This window comes from Vicia villosa, linkage group LG5 (assembly GCF_029867415.1).
Source record: "Vicia villosa cultivar HV-30 ecotype Madison, WI linkage group LG5, Vvil1.0, whole genome shotgun sequence".
In the NCBI taxonomy this organism is placed as follows: Eukaryota; Viridiplantae; Streptophyta; class Magnoliopsida; order Fabales; family Fabaceae; genus Vicia; species Vicia villosa.
Window position 1 is genome coordinate 34567121 of NC_081184.1, and position 22849 is coordinate 34589969.

Genomic DNA, 22849 nt, shown 5'->3' on the forward strand with positions numbered 1-22849 from the left:
TCCATATGTTATCCATGTCGCTCTTTACTAAAGGTACGTCTGATATGCCAAAAAATAATATTCAAACACCGAGGCTAATTTTCCTAGATAGTATATTTAATTAGCTTTCTAACAGTATATAGTACGCGTCAATCGGGCGTACGAAGCGGGAGATATGAATTTCCCAAATTACTGAATTTTTTCCTTCTGCGCCCAGTGTAACCGGTTACACCAGAACCCGTAACCGGTTACGGTCACGCAAAATGCCCAAATTCTCAGTTTTCAACAGCGTAACCGGTTACTGTAATCGATTACACTGTACCGGAATCATTTTTCTGCATTTTAAGGGTTCTATAACAGTCCCAAATGCTCTATAGTGAATCCCCTGCACTACCAATACAGTCCCAACAATTTATATCACACATATATTCATAATCATCAACATGCAACATATACTCATCAATTAAGCAAGTTGATCACATGCAATATGGATTATCACTCAAACCCCAATTTCCAACATAAACCCTTGCATACAAATTCCCCAAGGTATCTAACTAAGGACTCACCTTGCATCAATGGAGGTTAAGATCATGTTCTTGCTGCCATTGAACTATCTTCTTGACACAAACTACACCTTCAAGTTCACCAAACCCGTAAGCCCTCCTTCTTCACATTCAGCATGCATGTCCCAACTTCAAACTCGTTTTTCTCCTTCAAGACAGAAGCTATAGATGCGAACCATAGGTGCAAATCAAAGAAAAATTTGTTAGCTTTCCAATGGGACCAGAATCGTTACGATCGGAGTTACGAGTTGAGAGATATACCTGATTTAGTGGAGCTGTATCAAGGGCTGCGAAAATGGAGATATGAAGATGATGAACTTCTTTCTTTCCATGTTCCTATGCTCTCTCTTCTTCAAAAATTCTGATTTGGAATGGTTATCTCTACTAACCATACTTTAAGTCCATGCAAATATCATTTAAGGTCCAATGTGCCCTTTAACTAAGTGGTATTTACATAAATGCCACTTAGTTCAATTCCAACCAATTCCATTCCTTTCTCTTAAGACTTCTAATACAATTGTGCTTAGATGATATGGACTAAGACCAAAGTGCATTTTAATTATCAATTAACCAATTTAATGATAATTACCGGTGTCGGAGAGTCGGGGTATTACAAATTTTAAGTATATTTTTAGCTTGAAAAATTGTCAAAATGTGTGTGCATAATATTCCCTTAAATTAAAAAAGTTGACAACTACAAGTAGCATCCTTTGAGTCTAAATTTATATCAACGATGAATTTGCTACAATCTTTAAAACAATTAGATATTTGATACATATATTGTGATCCATTTTTTTCAATCTTATGTTTTGTAAATTGGTTAACAAGTGCAAGCTCATGTTAAAATTTTCCAAACTTATTTCTAGTATAAATCGAAGCACCTGAGAAAAAAGAGAACATCGTATCCATTAATCTTTGGTAAGTAGCCCCCTGCATTTTTCAAGCCAAATGGAATCACATTATAATAATATTTACTTCAATTTGAGAAGAATGCGGTCTTGGGGGCATCCAACGAATTCATCTGTATCTCGTTATAGCCGGAATAAGCATCCAGAAAACTGAGCAAATAAAATCAGATGAGTCGTAAATGATTCAGTTGATGTGAGGTAACGGATAAGGATCCTTTGGACAAGCCTTATTTAAGTAAGTGAAATCCACGCACATGCGTTTAACACCCTAATTGTCCAACGATAAAATTAATAAAATGAGAGTAATTTATTTCTTAAAATTAAACACAACAATTAGGATGCTACACTTTGCAACTTATTAAAACCTGCTCAAATATGCGTAAACAAATACATAACACATCATTTGGATGAACCAATGACAATTCAACATAGTTCTCAAATTTAATTTCATTAACGCAACTGAAAGAAACGTATTCTTTATTCAAAATTCTCAATCAACATAAAATAACATTTATTCGATTAAAAAGGGAGTTCTTAATACTCCAACACATCAACAAAATAAAATGTCAACATAGCATAACAAGAAAGCATTCATACCTCTGGTGTTACGTATCAGAGCACTGATGCCAACTCATAAAAATATGAAGAGCATTCTAGACTCCGCATCCTCGAACTACTCCTGACTATCTGCACGATGCCGTATAAAGCATCATTCCAACAGAAGGGTGAGATATCACAACAATATAATAGATTATATAATAATAAGTATTCAATAGATATATCATGCAGATCAATTCTTCAATTATTATGCTATGAGACCGACACGGACTCAGTGCATGTGGTACCAACAGGGCATAAGCCCTCTCTATATATGCCAAATGGGGCAGCTACATGGCATAAGCCCTCAACAATTTGCCAATCTAGGCCAACAACGGGGCATAAGCCCTTAACAATGTGTGCATGCAACACTATCATGCAACATCATAATTATGCAATTACAGAGCATAAGCCCTTAACGTTTCGTCATTCCAGGCCAATGATATCAACATTATAATATATAATATAATGTAATTTATTCACGCTTCATTCAAATAATACCATTGTTTCAAGCACAACAACATTCATCATATTCCATACTGCATTGACAAACAAGGCATAAGCCTTCAACAGAAAAATAATCATTTAGTGCTATCAAAATTATTAGCATATTAAAGAGAATATTTTTAGCTTTTCGACGGTCCAAACGGTGCGTCAAACGAACATCCGAGTAAAAAAATTATTAATTTTTAAAGTTTTACAAAAATCCTTTAGCATAGTGGTAACCGGTTACCTAAATCCTGGTGGTTACTAAATACTCCAATAGTCAACACACGCAAAAAACTCAATAGTAACCGATTACCCGAATCTTGGTAACCAGTTACTTCATCCAAAACAGACCAAAATATACATTTTTCACGTATGGTAACCGGTTACCCCAATTCTGGTACCCGGGTACCGTTGTAGCAGAGGTCAAAAATCTGTAAATTTTTCTACCACGAATTCCATCTTTTTGACACCCAAATTTACCAAATGAAATTCAAAAAGATATCTTTTGGTTTTATCAAATATGAACATATTCTACATCGTATACTAACTCAAATTACTACATCAAATTTGTCAATTCCGATCAGATATAAGGACCAATTCATGAACAACCTACACCAAAACCTAACATTCCATATCCTTACATACCCACTATTATACCATCTATTAGAGAGTCGGAACTCCACTCTTACCTTATATTGAAGATGCTCTAAACTCCAACAATGAGTTCTCTCTCTCTCTCTTGCTTGTTCTCCCTTCCTTACTTCAACTTCTCAGAGCATGATCGATCCAAAGAAAAATGTTACGATTGACTCTCTCATCCCCTTTTTGACTAAAATAACCCTTAGACCCCTAAAGCATACTTCCAATCTTACCTCCATTAAACCTCTTGCAAAGACCATCATGTCCTCATTATTTTCCTCATAATATCCTATTTAAATAATTACTATATTTCTATATAATTATATTCTAAACCAATAATTTCCACTACAATATTTTAATCATACTAATTCTCTAAAAATTCTTATTCAACACTATCCCGCATAAAACATATACAAATCAACAATTGCATCAATTAAATCACAAACAACCGATTAAAATAACAAATAAAATATTTGAGGTGTTACAATGCGCCACTTCCCAGATTTTTTCTTTACCATGACGATGTTGGATAATTAAGTCGGATACTTTATCTCTCAGATGAATTTGACTTTTAATAATTTTCCCACCTCTTCGATTACTGTCCTACTTTTCTCGTCGCCATTGTTAGAACAAGATTGAGAATCTATGTTCATAATCTAGTTTTGATGATAAAAAGCATATATTTTGTGAGTAACAATTTTATTACTAATGGTTTCATTTAGTGTGTAGATATTATGTTATAAATCTTATACAGGATTCATCAGAAAACGAGTGCAACAACTACATCCAGAAGATTGACGAAGCTAAACATCATTCATCGGATGTTCTGATTAAGAAAACGTCAAACAAGCCAAAGACCACAGATCATAAGTAAGAGAAGCAACAATCAGAGACAAGACCACTCAAAAGAACAAGCAATATCAATGCTTACATACAACAAGCACATAATCAGAAAGTACATCAGAAGCCTCAAGGAAAATGAACAAGAAAGATCAGCTGCAAGAAGCTTTACAACATCAGAAGATCACACATGCAGAAAGATCAGAAGATCTGAAGTTACAAGTTCTGAAGCTACAACGAAGTGGCATGCAAGATACAAACATCAACATAAGTCACGTACAAGCCATTGAAGAATCTACAGCTCAGCATACAGAATTGAATAAAATACAAAGAGCCTAGAAACAAAGGGAGAGCCGTTAGAAACACCATCACGTGCAAAAAGGTTACAACATTTAAAAGGAACAACTCCCAAGGTTAAAAGAAGAAGCAAGCTGCATGCAACACATTGAAGAAAGAAAAACCAGAGTAGCACGCCACAAACTGACATCAGGATAAGGTTCTATCATGGACACATGCAGCCTATCAATACGAAGCATTCAAATCCATACTCAACCAGATTGCAATGGCTACATTCCAATGGTAACCACTCATCAAGCTATAAGTAGAAACAATCTTCAAACTTGATGAGTATGGAATGACCACAGGATATGGAATCCATCCATCTTGCACAGAGTGAAAAGTCAATCTATCCAGAATGGAGAGTGAGTGATCATTCATCCCTTAAATGGATTTGTTGGAGATGATATCCAGTAAGGATCATCCATGGAGATAAGAAGAAAGTGTGCAACCAAAGATATATTCTGCACAAAAGAAGAAGAAATAATCTGCAGAATACATCTTTGTATTTGTAGATGAAGCATCTGAGCATGAACACTTAATTGAAGAAATATGAAAATATGCATCAGAAGATACAAGAGGCAACACATACTCAATATGTGATAATCCTTTATGTTGTCATACACAAATCACATGCCTAAAACAAGTAAAGAAGAAATCTCTGCTGTTTAGCAGCATTCTCCATTGGAGTCATCATAAGTTCACTAATACTTGATCAACTCATACATTGTTCACATTGAATGACTTGAGAAACTGAATACATTGAGTTGTTGCTCGAAGAAGTGTTTCATGTTTGCTTATGATCATAAAATGTGGTATCAACTGTTACATGCTTCATGATCAGTATTCCAGAAGAAGACAAGCATTGGAAGAAGCAATTCAACATAGAGTTGTTGCTCTAAATCTGCTTGAAGAGGAAATGAAGATGGCCTTACAAGAAGGAATTAATTTCAAGACTAAAGCTCTAATATCCTTACTCTGATAAGAAAGATCGAGCTGAAAAGAAGCAATTAGTACTTGAGTTTTTGCTCTAAATCTGCTTTCAGATGATGAAGATCAAATTAGAAGCAATCAACATAAGAGTTGCTGCTCTAAATCTGCTTAAGAAGATTTGAAGATAAATATCAGCTTTAAGAAGCACTTACCATTTGGAAGTTGATGCTCATATTCTGCTTATCAACAAACATGCAAGGATCTCATTCAGAAGTTGAAGACAAGAAGACTACAAGACATTTTGTTTCTTGTATTTAAATGTAAAACGCGTATAGTTGTTGCTCGTAGTGTGTTATATCTTAGGGAACTTCTGATATACTGTTTAGGCTCCAGAAGTGACTTCTAGTCAGTGAGTCATAAACATATGTATTGAGAATAGGAGACCATCTACTTGAATAAGAAGCACATCTGTAAATCTCCAGAAGATGCCTTGAGCGACCAATTTAGGTCAGAAGCATGAGATGACAGTGGCTAAGGTCATTGTGGAAATATCTTGGAGACCGAGTGAGGGTCAAGAGTCCAGGAGTTAATGGATGTTATATCTCGTGGAGACCACTAAACAGTCCATTGCAGCAAGTCACAACAGGTAGTTGTGCAGGGAGTAAGTCAAAACGCGTTGTTGTACAGGTTACTAGATTGATGAATGTTATATCCATAAGGGATCACTGAACGGTTCAGTCGTCTAGAGGTTAGTCACTCGCGGGTAGCTTGTGCAGGGTTAGTCACAGCAGTTGGATGTGCAGGATAGTTAGTCACGACGGAGGATCGTGCAGTTGTAATCATGATTTGGTTATAGTGGATTAAGACCTCTGTTAAGAGGAAAATCACCTGAAGAAGGTGGACTGAAGGTAGCCTTATTCAATAGGAGAACCAGGATAAAAATGAATGTGTCTTTTACTTTCTGCACTATTAGTTTTAACTTAGATTTATCAAGAAAAAGCTCCTCGGAACTGTACTGAGCAAGTCAGAAGTTCTGATGACATACAGAAGTTAAAATAAACTTCTTATTGGTTATGTAGTTCTACATCCTCATGCTTCTGCAACATCAAAAGCATAATCTAATAGATGATAAAACGAAAGAAAGAAAAGATGTTAAACAAAAGAAGGAAGGGAAAATTTTAGTTGATAAAGAACACATTTCAATCCCCCTTTCTTGTGTTTTTCTCCACCTTCAGCCATCCTTTTACTTTATTTAGGACACCGGTTTCAGAGTTGGTTCTAAGAAAATTTGATGACATACCACCTCCAAGTCAATCTCAGGCATATCAGAGGGGGTCAATGTGAAGAGATCTATATTGTCCCTCAATATTTTGATGATGACGACACCTTCTCTTGGGACAAGTTTGAGCCGATCTGGGTGGTCTAAAAGTCTTTGGAGCCGATCTGCACCTTTTTTTACTCTTCTGTGCGAGTTAGGATATCTTTTGCCGGATCCTCTTGCGGGTTAAGGTCAACGAGGTTCACCTTGAGGGAGGTTTCAATCAACGAAGAATCTTGCTGGACTTTTTTCTTTAACTTCAGGTTGTCTTTGTATCACTTTCTTTCCAGCCCTTTATCACACCCATTCGCTCATCATCTAAAGGACACTTTAGGTTGAGATAGAGATTTGAAACACTGCTTCAAGAGCGTTAAACGCCGGTCTCCAATTAATAATGTTATAAGGGGAAGATGTGTTCACAATCAAATACCTCACCTTGATGCCCTTTGCATTTTTGCCACTACCAAAGATAGTCAAGATAGGAAGATGACCTAGAAAATGTACCTGTTTATTAGAGAAACCTACTAGTGTGCCTTTGAAAGGCAGCAAATTAGTAAGTATTTTACACAGTCAAAGTGACCTAAAAATACTGATAAAATCATAAAATGACTTATCTTAAAACAAACACTTAAGCATCTAGATGACACGGACAAAGTGACCTAAAAATATATAAAAATTAGAGAAAAATGTTTCAAATAATGATTATCATATAAATATTAATTTAATTTATCAGATTGTAGTAGTTGTCAGAATATACACATATAAAATTGATTATGGTGTAGTACACTTCACACAAACATAAAATCGATTAAATTAATATTGATGATGTTGTAATATGGTTGTAGGCCCACACACTCTAATATGCCGCCCGACTCCGCCCTGTTTAGAACCCGTGTGTCCAATTATAAAATATTTATAATTTATTCCCGTTTATAAAAATAAGAGTGAAGACCCATTTTGATCCCTCACAAATATTACACGAGTCAAATTAGTCCTTCATAATAAAATACACCCAATTTAATCTCTTATAAAATTTAACCGGATCATATAAGTCCTTCTGTTAATATTTTTTTCAAACTGGTTTTTTCCTAGTTTTAAACCGTGACTGGATTGCCACGTTGGATTTTATTTTATTTTCATTTTTTTAATTTTTATTTTTAATTTCATTTTTAAACAATTATAAATTAATAATATAAAAAATCCAAAATTGTTTCTTATAAGGAGTTGAACTCCGGCCCATGTGGTTAATCTTAAACAATTTTAAATTTAAAATAAAAAATACAAAATTTGTATCAATATGGTCTCGAACCTAAGTCTCTTCAAATTAAATGACAGCCAATTTAATAAAATAGAAATTGATTTGTCTATTTATAAATGATAGTCACTTTACTAACAATAGAATTTGATTTGTCTAGTTGTTATTGATAGTCACTTTACTAACCGTAGAAATTGATTTGTCTAGTTGTAAATGATAATCACCTTATTAACAATAGAAATTGATTTATCTAGTTGTAAATGATAGTCACTTTACTAACAATCGAAATTGATTTGTCTTGTTGTAAATAATAGTCACTTTACTAACAATAGAAATTGATTTTTCTAGTTGTAAATGATAGTCACTTTATTAACGATAAAAATTGATTTGTCTAGTTGTAAAGTGAAAATCATTTAACTTGAAGGGACTTCGATTTGAGACCTCATATATAAAAATTTATGTATAAAATTTGTTAATATTAGTAGAAATCATGAAAATTACTTATTTAAAACTTATTTTATAAGAAATAGTTTTGGCTTTTTTGATACTATTCATTGATAATTGTTTAAAAATGAAAATAAAAATAAAAATTAATTTAGTATTTAAAAAATGAAAAATAAAAAAATCCAACGTGTCAGTCCAGCCGCGGTTTAAAAGTACGAAAAAAACCAGTTTAGAAGTAGGAAAAAACCGATTTGAGAAAAATATTAGCAGAAGGACTAATATGATCCGATTAAATTTTGTAAGGGATTAAGTTGGGACAATTTTTGTGTGAGGGACTAATATGATCCGATTAAATTTGACTCGTGTAATATTTGTGAGGGACCAAAATGGATCTTCACTCTAAAAATAATTGTATCAATATTATATTTTTCTATTCTAAATCGTCTTGTAATAAATTAAGAATAAATTGTATAATTTATTTGTTTAAATTTAAAATTTTAATAAATTTTTACGAATGAATACAAAAATTATTAGTAGCCAAAACTAAGATTAAAATAATTTAATAATTAATAATCAACTAATATTAATTGAGATATGAGATATGGGTTGTTTATTTATTTTGAATATGTGGAATGCAAAAAGTTTCTATGGAGAATTACGTATAATTGATTACATTCACTATTGAGTAAAGATTTTAGCAACAAAAAATTAAATATGGTGAGAGAAACGATATAAAATTAAATATGGTGAGAGAAACGATATAAAGATTCAAAGAAATCAATACGTTGAAATATTAATCTATTACTGTCAGAATTCAAATGAAATAGCAACTACATTAGTTAACTTGTTCATAATATTTTCCATTATAAGTAAAAACAAATTTTAAAAAACAAAATCAACTTGAATTTCACTAATTATTTTTTTTTTAATAGACACGATCAAAATAGATTTTTTAAATTAATTTAACTTATAGAAACCGAATCAAATCTCAAAAGTATTTAAAAATTTAAAATAAAAAATTAGCAAATTAGTCAATTTTATTTTCTTTTTAATTGATTTTCTATTGAAATATCAAGACCTTTGTTTTTTTTTTTTGTGCTTTTCAACGTTAAGTTTTACTCCCTTTATAAAAAAAATTTCATTCTTTTACAACATTGATTATTATTAATACATATTAATAACATAAAATGAAATAGAATTACATTAGTATATTATTATATTATTATTAATACATATTAATCACATAAATTTAAATAGAATTACATTAATATATCATTACTAATACATAAATTTAAATTTAAATTAATTAAATCATTTCTAAATTTAAATATAGTTATAATTAGCATTTATTATAATAAAACTTATTTAAAAACTTAGTAAAAACATAAATAATAATGTGAATATATTTGAATTGACAATCATAATAATATTTGTAGAATTTAAATAATTAGAAGTTAAATAATCATACTAAATACAGTAATCAAAACACTGCCAACTATTTAAAATTTCAAATTAAACATCCCTAGCAAAGAAATTCTACCAGCTTCAAATACATTAAATCTTTCAATTATTTTCAATTATTTAGTTCAATCTTTACTTTCTTGGTTGGTTTGATTCTTGAGAATTGAGTGGCTACAAAAAAATAAATAATTATAAATGAAATTGGGAATTTTAGAAGAATAACTAAAAAAATTCTTAAACGAAAATGACATAAATAGAGAACATTATATCAAAATTGGGAATTTGAGTAGATATGACTTTTTATCATAAAAAATAATGAATCCAATTTCAGAAATGGAAACAAATAAAATAATTGAAAACATATCTATTATCTTTAATATATTAAAACAGGATACATGTTTAGACGCCAACTTTAGACCAAAATCTCGCCTAAACACGTGTATCGCACGGGGTAAAGTACTAGTTAATTATGAGAAGAATAACAAAAAAAAAAACTAATCATTTTTTTAACAGAGAATATGAACCGAGTGTAGAATCGATAGCAATACATTTGCTTGAACAATCGAAAAGGAAGGAAAACGATATTGATGGAGTCTGCTGAATGAATGCAATATATGGTGGATTAATAGAAAAGTAAACTATGAATTGAACTTAGAATAAAGTCACTTTTTTTTCAATATTTGGGAAGATACAAAGCCTGTGTATAATGAGGGAATTATATTTGGTTGAAACAAAATATGGTGAGCCACCTATAACCATAATCTTATAAAAGTGACCATATAGAACAGACAAAAATTATTGAATCTGAAATCGAATATAAATTAGTATGAAACACGTAAAGATTATTTCAGAAAAATCTTAAAAATTATTTGTCACTTTCGAATGAAACATGGCGAGCCACCTGTAACCCTAATCAAATAACAATAAACATATAACAAAGACGGAAATTTTTTATTCCAATATCGAAATAGAAATTAGTATGGAAATTGTAAATGATATAATATCAAATGACTAACGCTAATAAATCCAGAAAGGTCAGAGTCATAGTTGATTTTCGTGGAAGATGAACCGTTTTGAAAACAAAATCTGAAAACCGAAAGCAAATAATTATGCGAACAAAGATGGAACGATGAAAATATCAATACGAATTCGAAGATGGAAATAACTTGTTATGTGTTTGAATCTGGAACAAAAAACAAAGTAAACTGAAGTTGCAGTTGTTACTGGTATATGGAAGAAAAATATGAAAAATGAATAATTTGAATAAATATTTTGCTTATATAAAATGGAAAAGAGATATCAATGCTGAGAAAAATCTAAAGGTGGCATCATGTTTTCCGATGCAACTTTTCTCTACCTTTGTGTATAGCCGTTGAATTAGAATAGGCTCAAAGATAGTATTTATTAGACAAATGCAATAATTAGGTAGTCGAAATTACATCTAGGGGTACAAAATAAGACTCTTAAATATTGGAGCAAGTCAAAAATTTGCTGTGCACATCAATGGTGAAAAGTGAATTTGGAGAAGATGAAGTGGTATAGAGTAAATTCAGAGAGAGAGAGAGTATTGAGGAGAAAAGAGTTTATTCACTACTAGTATGACATTAAAAACTCAAACAGACATTACAATGAGTATTTATAATTCTCTTGGGTAAGGTTTATGATAAAAAGTTTGTGGTTAAAAATAATAAAGTGAATAGTAGGGTAAAAAAGAAAATCTTAAACCTACTTAATTTTTAGGAAAAGGGGACTCGTTTTGGGTACCCAAATGCCTGAATTAGAGTCAACGTAGTTCGAAAGTTTGGTTGGTGTTTTTTATAGGGTTGTGTAAATGCTTTTGAACTATCCATTGTAATTTGTATGGGTTTGAAAAAGGCGTAGTCATAGACGCAGTTCGCAGTTTAATTCAAAAGTAGATCCACAATCCTTTATTGAAAAAGTCTTGAGTTTTTGTTAAGTCGGTAGAAAAAGTTTGATTGTTGGTTAGCTATTTTAGATTAATTTTGAATCGTTGAAGAAGATGATGTCTTCATCAGAATTAAGTCGCTCTAAGCAATTGATGCTCTGTTTGGTAAAACTAGCTGATAGCTGATAGCTGATAGCTGGTAGCTTTTAACTTGTAGCTGATAGCTTTTAGCTGGTAGCTGGTAGCTGATAGCTGGTAAGCTAATGTGAGTGTTTGGTAAATTAGTTGTTTCATTAGCTGATAGATACAAAATGACATTAATGACATTTTAATTAATGAGGGTAATAATATATTTTAGTTAAAATAATAAGGGTATTAATGGAAGAAAAACTCACAAGCTAAAAGCTACAAGCTCAAAAGCTACTTCAATTAGCTTTTGAAAAAAAAGCTAAAAGCTAGTAAAAAAGCTACAAGCTAAAAGATAAAATAGAGTTACCAAACAGAGCTTTTTTATTAATACGAGTTGAAAAGCTAAAAAGCTAAAAGCTCTTTTTTTGGTCTTACCAAACAGACTCTGAGTCTTGATAAAGAATTTCGATCTTTATCAGAATTAATTCACTCGAGGCGGCGTTTGATTATTGCTCTAGGCATAAACCAAATTTCGCATGAATTTTAATTGTGTTTTAAGTAATTGATTGGTGCGACATCGGAAGTCGATCAATTCGGAAGTTTAATTATTTTGATTATAAAATTACTTAGCTAAAGATTAACTAAATTTTGTATTTTTTATTAATTAAAGGAATTAAAGGGATATTTTTTGGTAATATTGAGTAAGTGAAGTAAATGGATATTTTTATATTTTTTTGACTTTTTATAATGCCTATTTTTATATTCTTTTCCTGTTAGCATTCAAACTCTGTCATTTATTTTTCCAGCTTTGCACATAATCCAAATACAAACAACATGCATTCTTTTCAACAAAACTATTTAAGAAATAAACACAAGGTATAAAGATGGAAGAACGGAAGTTACCGACGGATGGCGTTAGGATTCGAAGAGACGGTGGTTGCGAGATTTCAGCTGTTGGAGGTGAACTCACTGCGACTTCCAATAGCTTTGCGGTGGTGCTGCGGTGTGGACGACGTGACCGGCGTGGAGCTTCGACGGATCTGCTGCAAGGAAAGAGGCCGCACGGTTGCGGGATGTCTTGGTTTCAGTTTGGATCGGATCACGTCGGTCTTGCCCGAATCGGAACAGGTTGGAAAGGGTTTGATTGGTTTAGAAGTTTGTTGAAGGTTTTTGTTTTCACCGTGGATTTCTTGATCCTCCATCTTAGTAATGCTATTCTGTTTTTATAGTGAAAAAAAAAATCTTTGAGGCTTTAATTTTAGTTTATTCATATTGATGAGAGATGATTTGTTGCAAGTTTTGTTTTTGGAATGACTTTTAACTGTTATAATAGTAAATAGTAAAGACTCTATTTTTTAGAATTTTTCTTATAAGGAAAAGTGATATGGCAATTGTGACAATATGGTAAATAAATAATAACATAATAAATTTGATAATAATAATGGTTATGATAATATAATAATTATATGATAATATAAAATTTTATAATAATAAGAAAGTGAAATAATAAAAATAAAAAATAAAAAACTATTAGTAAAAGTGACACGAAAAACAAAAATGGAGCAAAATGCAAAAATACGAGAGAGATGAGATTCGAACTCGGAATCTTCCGCACTTATAAATCTTTAAACATTGTCTCTTGCCAATTGTATTATTCAATTTATTCAAAATAAATATACACTTGAAAATATACGAAGGTCAAACCAATATTAGTTATTTTTGAAAAAATATATAATTTAAAATAAACTATTTTTTATAAAAATAAGCGAAATTTAATTAATGTGAAAATGTTAGTATAAACCCAACATTTTGTAAAACCCAAATTTAGAAACAATTCTACGGTTAGAAATAGAGCGGGTAAATTTGGGGTATGACACACACCACCTTAAGTCAAGTGCTCAACATTCTTCACGCCCAATCTCCTCAATAGCTTCTTGAAAACTTCATTCGATGCTGCTTTCGTCAACAAGTCCACAACTTGTTCTTCACTTCTGCAGTATCCTAACCTCAGCTGACCTGCACTTACCAAGTCCCTTAAGTAGTGAAAACGCATCTCAATATGCTTGCTTCTCCTATGTTCAATGGGATTTTTAGCAAGATTTATGGCTGAAATGTTATCAACCAACAATGTGACAGCACTATCAAAGTTGCTGCCCAGCTCCATCAGTAGGTTCCTAAGCCACACCGCTCGGCACACATATAAATGACGCAGGGATATACTCGGCCTCACAAGACGAGAATGCAAATACCGGTTCCTTTTTAGAACACCAAGATATTGGTGCTCCGCTAAACATAAAGACATATCCTGCCGTAGACTTTCTATCATCTTTATCTCCGCACCAACTAGAATCGGTATAACCAAGTAATTCGCATTTACCACCATTATCCGTTGCGGGAAAGAGAATTCCACAACCAAGAGTTCCTTTAATGTATCGAAGGACCCTCTTAATTGCATTCAAGTGTGATACTTTAGGCTTCTCCATGAACCTACTAGTAATACCGACACTAAACGCCAAATCTGGCCGTGTATCGCACAAGTACCTTAATAATCCAATTAACCTTCTATATTGTGTTAGATCCATATCTTTTTCATCCTCACTCTTGGACAATTGTAACCTTGCTTCAGCCGGTGTTAAGGCCGCATTACAATGCTCCATATCAAATATTTTCAAGATGTCTAACGCATACTTCCTTTGATGCATAAGCAACCCCACTTTTGACTCGTGGAACTCTATGCCAAGAAAGTACTTCAATACACTAAGGTCACTCATCTCAAACTCTTCCATAATCTCACTTTTGAACTTTGAGATGTTTGATTCATTGCTGCCCGTGATCAACAAGTCATCAACATAGAGGCAAAGTATGATAACATATTTGCTCGCATCCGATTTCACATAAACACCATGTACGGATACACACTTCTTAAAGCCTATATCGAGTAAGAAATCATCAATGTATTTTTTCCAAGCTCTAGGAGCTTGTTTCAAACCATAAAGCGTTTTCTTCAATTTGTAAACTCTATCCTCTTGATTCTTCACAACAAAACCGGGAGGTTGTCCCACATACACTTGTTAGAACATGAAATGTTCTAATCAATATTTCTAGTTTTGATGATAACATTATATATGAATTTTGTATAAGACAATGTGGTACTCTAATTATTCACGTTTTCCATTTCAGGAAACGTCTAAAAGTGTATGCACAAAATCAACATTCCGAAGCTCTGACCCAGAAGATCTGGATGGCTTCATCAGAACATGGTCTGGAAGACATCAGAAGATGGTCTTGAGAAAATCAGAACATGATCTAGAAAGCATCAGAAGATGGCAGTCAAAAGCAAGGCTCTGAAGATCTAATGGTATCACGCTACAAAGCACTTCCAATGACTGATGACTGAAATTACATCTGCACCAACGCTGAAGACTCTGATATTCAAACGTTATTCTAATAGTCTGAGTCCAGAAGCAAGTACAAGATGAAAAGGCTACAACGTCAAATCTGTCTGACTGACAAAAGGAACGTTAGAAGCTACAAAAGGAAAAGTCAGCAAAAGTAGTTGAAGCATGGCTCGAGGTAGTTGACAAAAGAGTGAAACACTAAATGCAGCAGTGTACTATTCACGCAAAGCATTAAATGCTCCTCAACAGTCACATTTCTCACTGCCTATATAAGAGAAGTTCTGATGTTGAAGCAAAACACAACGCTCACTCTAAGTAACCTTACACTATCAAATTATCTTCAAACATTGTCACACAAAAACAGCAAAGAAACTTCATCTTCAACCTAACAAATATTGTAATATCTTAGTGAGTGTTAGAACTTAATCTTGAGAGAAAAATCACTTGGTGATTATAGCTTATTAAGAAGCACATTAAACTCTTGTAATATTGTTTACCTTTGTAAAAGGAATTTCCTAGAGTGATCAAGTTGTGATATGTATACTTTAGAAGAATTAGAAGTTGTCTAAGTGGAAAACCATTGTAATCAAGATTGATTAGTGGATTAAATCCTCAGTTGAGGTAAATCACTCTGTCAGGGGTGGACTGGAGTAGTTTGGTTAACAACGAACCAAGATAAAAATAACTGTGTGATTATTTTTTATCCGTCATTTTTAGAAACAACCCTTGTTCATCCCCCCCCCCTTTCTAAGTGTTTTTCACTCCTTCGCCAATTCTAGGTGCAAACACTTAACAGTGTTAGAGAAAAGATTCAGGAAGAAAAACACGCTATGACAAATTCTACTCCAACACCAACTGTTACTGAACAAAGCAACAATGGTAACTCTAGATTTAATGGATTCAATAGACCACCAGTCTTTGATGGTGAGAAATTTGAATATTGGAAAGATGGACTGGAAAGTTACTTTCTATGTCAAGATGGTGATTTATGGGATCTAGTGTTGGATGGTTACAAACATCCAGTATCTACTCAAGGAGTCAAGCTCACTAGACAGGCTATGAGAGGTGATCAAAAGAAAGAGCACAAAAATCACCACAAAGCAAGAACTATATTGTTAAATTCCATCTCACATGCAGAGTATGAGAAGATCACAAATAGAGAAACTACTCATGACATCTTTTAATCTCTGAAGATGAATCGTGTAACGCCCGTTTTTAGTTTGCGTGTTTTATTTAATTATGTCATGCTATGATATGTGTTTTGATTTACTAAATTATGTGTTAATTAAGTACTTGTGCGATATTGGCGTTATTTGTGGGGTTTTATGGTAAATAATATAAGTTAATAAATTAGGAGAGTTATTAGGCTTAAGGTAGCATTAGTAAGTGTATGGTGTGATTTAAGTCCCATTAGTAATGAGAAAGATAGTAAGTTAAACAAAACAAGGGTTTTAGGGGTTTTAGACTTAGAAGCTCATTTTGACAAAGTTGTGAAAGAGGAGAAGAGAAGAGTGAAGAGAAAGGGACGAATCTCAATATTGAAGCTAGAGTTGTCTTCAATCCAAACCTAAGGTAAGGGTGGGATTCTTTCATGCTAAAGGGATGTATGATGATGTTTTGGGAGGGATTTGATTGTATGTTTGTATCCATAGAAGTTGTGTGTAGAGATGTTAGGGTTTATGAACAAATGCATGATTTATGATTTGAAATGTGTTTTAATTGATGTTTGATGATGTTATGATGTTAGAATATCCATAATATGTGTTATATTTGTGTTTATAACATGTATTCTAGTGTTGTTCGTGATGGTTGGTGTTTTCCAACTTGATTGGGTTGAGTTTATGAGATTTGGGATGGGATTCGTATGCTGTTTTCTGTGTTTGGGATTTTCTGAAAACCTCCAGTTCGCGCCGCGAACTGCTTGGCAGAAACTTAGGAATATTTGATTCACTCAGTTCGCGCCGCGAACTTTGTTGGCACCGCGAACACTGTTTTACAGAACTTTTTCCAAACTTTGAAATGATGTAACTTTTGAACCGTAACTCCTTTTTAAGTGCCTTTTGGACCTACGTCAAGCCCTAATTGATGCCTTTCTATTGAACATGTTTAGTATAACTTTGAAATATCTTGGAATCTTTCTTGAATTGGATTTTGTTGACATTGGATATCCGCAATTCATTATGTCGTTTAAGTTGATCATGTCGTTTACGTAGATTATGTTGTTGGAGTTAATTATGTCGTTAAGTGTGATTGTGAATGTGCATCATTGAGTCATATTCATTGCATTGTTTGAGACGGCCCTAGTGGCAAATGTTTGAGACGGCCCTTGTGGCGGATGTTTGAGACGACCCAATGGCACCACATGCATTTGCATTGTTCGAGTTGCATAAGTAAAGTCGTATGATGATTCGTGTTTGAATATTTGTGTGTGCATAACATGAATGTTATCTTGTTTCAATTTGATGGTGATTTCGTTGATCATATGTGATAATTGACTATGTATGCCTTAATTGAGATTGATATCATTATTGTCGGTAAGATGTTGAATGATGTGAATAGTAGTAAGTGATATATGTTGAGAAGTGGTGACCGATGTATGATTATTTCTCCGCTTTGAATATTATCATACACTTCTTTATAATGAATGACATATCACCCTTTTTGTTTGAATGTTACCCTCCGTTGGTAACGTGCAGGTAATGACGCGGAGTAGTCGTGTACCTATAGCTCGAGTCGGTGTGTGTCGATGCTCTGATACGTAGCACTCGGGGAACGTTGGATTACTTGTTTACGTTTTGTTTCTTGTGTTTATCCTTGTTAACTTTGTCCTTATGTTATGCTGAGACTTGTTAGATGTATCGTGTCGTGTTTGGCCGTGATATTATGAGTTGTATTGTTGTTCACGTATGATTTTCCGCTGCGATGCAAGTATTTGATTGGTTGACAACGATTAATGATTCGATATTGTTCTCCTACATGTGTGTTATGTATCTAAGTAATTGAGCATGATATACGTATGTGATTTTGTTGTTTAAGATGTGACGCTCTGAATCGTTATGTTCTATTCGCTTGGAATTTTGTACTCTGATATTCCTGTTGATTGCGGGGTAGATTTGGGGTGTTACATTAGTGGTATCAGAGCAGGTCGGTCTTGTCCGGCCATGTGTCGTGTCGTAGTGTAGTCTAACAAGCGTATACTTTTGTTTGTGCTGATTGCTTTTGTGTTGTAGTGAAGACTTGTGATGGCTGGGAGGAATGACGCTACGATAGCTGCTGCTTTGGAAGCAATGGCTCAAGCTTTGGAGAACCAACCGAATGGTGGAGAGAATGCTGCTACTCAGAGTTTGGCTACCTTCGAAAGAGAGAACCCTCCTGTGTTTAAGGGAACTTATGATCCTGATGGCGCATTGACAAGGCTTAAGGAGATTGAGAGGATTTTCCGTGTCATGGACTGCACTCCAGAACAGAAGATTCGGTATGGGACTCATATGCTAGCAGTTGAGGCGGATGATTGGTAGCTAGAGACCCTTAGGAGATTGGAAGTGAGTGGTGAGGAGATCTCTTGGATTTTGTTTCGCATGGAGTTCTTGAGGAAGTATTTTCCTGAAGATGTCCGTGGCAAGAAGGAAATTGAATTCCTTGAGCTAAGTCAAGAGAACAAATCTGTTGTGGAGTATGCTGCTAAGTTTGGTGAGTTGGCAAAGTTTTACCAACACTATGATGGGCCGAATGGTGAGTGTAGCAACCTGCCCTAAAAATTAAGACTTAGAGTCGCCACCTATTCTGAAGGGCGAATAGGAAACCCTATGCAGTTAAGAGATCAGGGTAAGTTATTATAATCAGGTCAAGGGAAGGTGTTAGGCACCCTCAACCCTTTCCTATTGGCTTTGAATCTAGGGTAACAGTTTTATGGCTAAAATATTTGGGTTCTATAACTAAGGAAGTGAATAGGGGAAAATTGAGATTTTAGGGTGGGGGACTCGCCTTGGTTATCCAAGTGCCTACGTATCTCCTTAGGGAGAATCAGAGTCAACATAGTTCGGGCACAGGGTTGTACGCCTTAGAATTAGAGTTTGAATGTGTTGAGGGTATTTTGAATTACCGTTTCGCAGTTTTGAAAAGGTATTTTGAATTACCTTCGTAGTTTCGCAGTATCGAAGAGATGAAAATATGTGGTTTTTGGTTTGATGTGTTTTAAGTGTTTGGGCATACAATCCTGATTTAATATGTCACCATTAGTTGCAATAATCAATAGGTTTGATTACCACGGCTAACGGATTGAAGGGAGGATTGCTAACCACTATAATCGATGGATTCGATTACCATGAATAGCAAATGAATATGTATTTTAAATTATCGTTACTCATAATTGATTGATTCGATTACAAATAATAAAAAAATTTAATAAAGGGAAAACGCTAATCATTATAACCAATAGCTTTGGTTAAAACCATTTAGCGAAATAATGTTATTTTAACTTATATTTAATTAAAGAATTAAATAATTAATTGATTATTACCCACCGCGATCAATTGATTTAATCGAAGCAAATAATAAATTAAATCGTTTGGCTCAATACCTAAGCCGGTTTGAAGACCCTAATCCTAATACTTTGACCACTGGCCAATGGGATGGGGCAAACCCTAATACATGATAACCTTTCTAGGGTTTCAGTGATTTTTATAATTAAATTAATTAAATAATTGAGTCGAATAATCGGGGAAGAAAATCGAGATAATCCTAATTAATTATAATTCTAATCCTAATTTATATTACTATTAATTTAATTTCTAACCAAGTTATATACATACAAAAATATTGAATTTAATTATATGATCATACACATAACATGATAAAAATAAAAGAATAATAAAACCTGGGCATGTTATCCCGTGCGGTTGCTTATGGATGGTGCGTGGTACTCCTACGCTTCCAGCAACGTTAGATCAAACAGGCAGGCAATCTGATGGTTGGCAGATGAGGTGCATCGTAAGGGCTCGCATGGGGGGAAGCGTGGGATCTGGTGGTGCTTCAAACCAAGGAATTGATAAAAAATACATTTTGCCTTCAGCTAGACTTGAACACAGGTTTTGGGGATAACCTGGCAAAACCTTGAACCGCCTGCGCTACACTATTATGATGACATTTGTACAACTCCAAATAAATAAATAATCAACAATGTATTAAATGGACAATTCAAATACGAAGTCAAACGTGGGCCCCTCTTTGCTTTGCGTGCAGCCAATGGAATGCGGAGAGAGATGAGTGAATCGCTGACCAACCAATCATACCATCCCACGCGTGGTCAAACTTTCCCACCTACTATTCATCATCTTCCCCATGAGAATAGCTACGAATTAGCTTCAGTACCAGCCACGGTCCAGCTGCGACTTCTCGTAGCAATTTCCTGAAATATCAAAACTCATATAAAAGGGTTAAACATAATAAGAAAAGAGCCCAGATCCACTAAAAAGGGTCCTCTGAATTTAATGGTGCCTTCGTCTTTCCCTAAAACGCACGGTAAGAGCCAATACGAGGAGATAGCAAGCTTGTGCCCTAACAATGGCACTTCACTATTCATGTGCTAAAACTCACCACTAACGGTTCAAAACAATCCTAAACAATATGATTAGCAAGTATACATGTATAGAATCAATTTGAATGCCTTAGATTAAGAACCTGAGATCCATGAATGTCATGAACATGTGAGAGCCATGGGGGATGCTCCAGACCCTTCTGAGTTCGTACAAGGATTGGAGATGGTTCCTGGGAGTTTAAAGAACGTGAAGGAGTGCTTGGTTTTGGTTAAAACCTTCTGGAACCGAATCTTGGCCGTGCCCTAATATGGATGAATTTTCTCTTTTCCAAACCCTATTCTTTTGGCATCCAAAAAACCCCCTCTCAATGTCTGAACGTGTTTGTATATATATGGGAGTCTTTTAGGGTTCTTATGGGCTTGGTCTCCTTGTATTTGAAGAACAAATAACTTTTGTTGAAAAAAATCCAATATTTTCTTTCTAAATTTGAAAGAAACCCTTCATAGCACATGACCACTTTTTTGGACATCCAAGGGGTATTTCTTAGGTCTTTGAATGGACCCATGCAACTTGATTTCATTACTTGATGTTTTACATAATTTATTTAGTATTTAAGTGAACAAAAATTCAAATAAATATAAGTAAATATGATTTAAAAAACGATGATGGATTTAAGGGTCAAATTATGGATCATGGTCATGTTTTAAGTCAGAATCTTAGGCCCATTAATCCAAAAATGCAACATTGTGCAATTAGGTTTTCATGTATTTCTTGAAATTTTGCCAACTTGCGCGCCTCGTATCTCCCTCCCTTTTAATCATATGAATGCATTCTAAGACTTTTTAGAAAGCTCAAAGGGTCCTCTAAATGACCTCTTTGATTTCATCTTAATTGAAGCTTCCATGCTCGAGTTATGAGCTTTGACCTAAAAGATGTTTTTGTTGACCTTTTTCGAGGACCTGTAATATATTGCACCATATCTTCCAAATGAATCATTTCTGGCCTTGGCTTGTGAGAGGAAAAGTTGTAGAGAACTAAATTTCCTTCAAAATAGGCTTTGGTTGGGAAATTTTTGATGCTCCATGTGAAAGTTATGACCAGTCAAAGTTGCGTTGACTTTCTCCTTTAAAAACCCTAATTTGAACCTTTGCATTTATTCATTTCTGAGTTTTTATTGATGGATCATGATCACCCTTTGATCAACTGATGGATACACCCTCACATACTTGATGTTGACCAAAAATCTCGAAGTTTGACTGTATTTTGACTATAGTTGACTTCTAGGTCAAACTAATCGATTGTGGATCACCTGAGCATTTGAATGAGAAATCCTTGGGGTTGAAGCTTGATAATTGACATGGAAATACCTTGAGACACCTTGATATCCATTTGATGCTTTAGAAATTCAAAATCCTTTGATAAAATGCAAACCCTAGTTTTGGAGACCCTGGATTAGGAGAGTATTCATTGAGCCAACCCTTGAGCCTTGAATCCTTGATGATGAAATGAGATGGGTAAATTTTGGGGTATGACAGCTGCCCCTGTTCAATCTTCTTAAACTTGAAAAATTAGATAGGCACGTCTGCCTATCGTGATCTAAAGGTAGAAGATGATTGGACACTGAGAATGCCCCGAAATTTGCATTTGTTGGGAAGAAGTTAAGTGGGAGATGGGCTTTAAAGATGCCATCCAAGCTGAATACCATTCTTTCTCTCTCTTCTCATTTTTTTCTTCTGTGAAGCAGACGCTCTTTTTTTTTTGAAGGAGATACGCATTTAGATCGTAGCGTGGCCTAAAAAGGCAACCTTGACTTTATGCAATGTTTATGATGCATGCGATGGGTGATGTAGTGAGCTTCTCAAAATATATGAGAGCAGTGTATATATATGCAATATGTATGAATGAGGCGCGTTAGTTGAATGATGCATGATTGTTAATTAAAGTATGTTAGTAACTCTGAAAAGAAAGATAACACCTTTGATTGTTGTTGATGATGTTTTGAAAGATATCACTGCCGAGAGACTAACGTGATAAGAAACCCAATTGAGAAACCCTTTTGTAGATCCTTGTTGTACAATTCTTTGTAAAACCCTATTTTCCTGGAAAAGCTCCTAGAA

The 22849-nt window shown here is 34.0% G+C and overlaps 1 protein-coding gene across 1 annotated transcript; it reads right to left on the reverse strand.

Moving 5' to 3' along the window:
* Window positions 1-13971: 13971 nt before the first annotated feature.
* Window positions 13972-14583, reverse strand: LOC131604498 (secreted RxLR effector protein 161-like). Its single transcript, XM_058876934.1, has one exon. The coding sequence runs from the start codon at window positions 14581-14583 to the stop codon at window positions 13972-13974; it is 612 nt and encodes a 203-aa protein (XP_058732917.1).
* Window positions 14584-22849: the final 8266 nt, after the last annotated feature.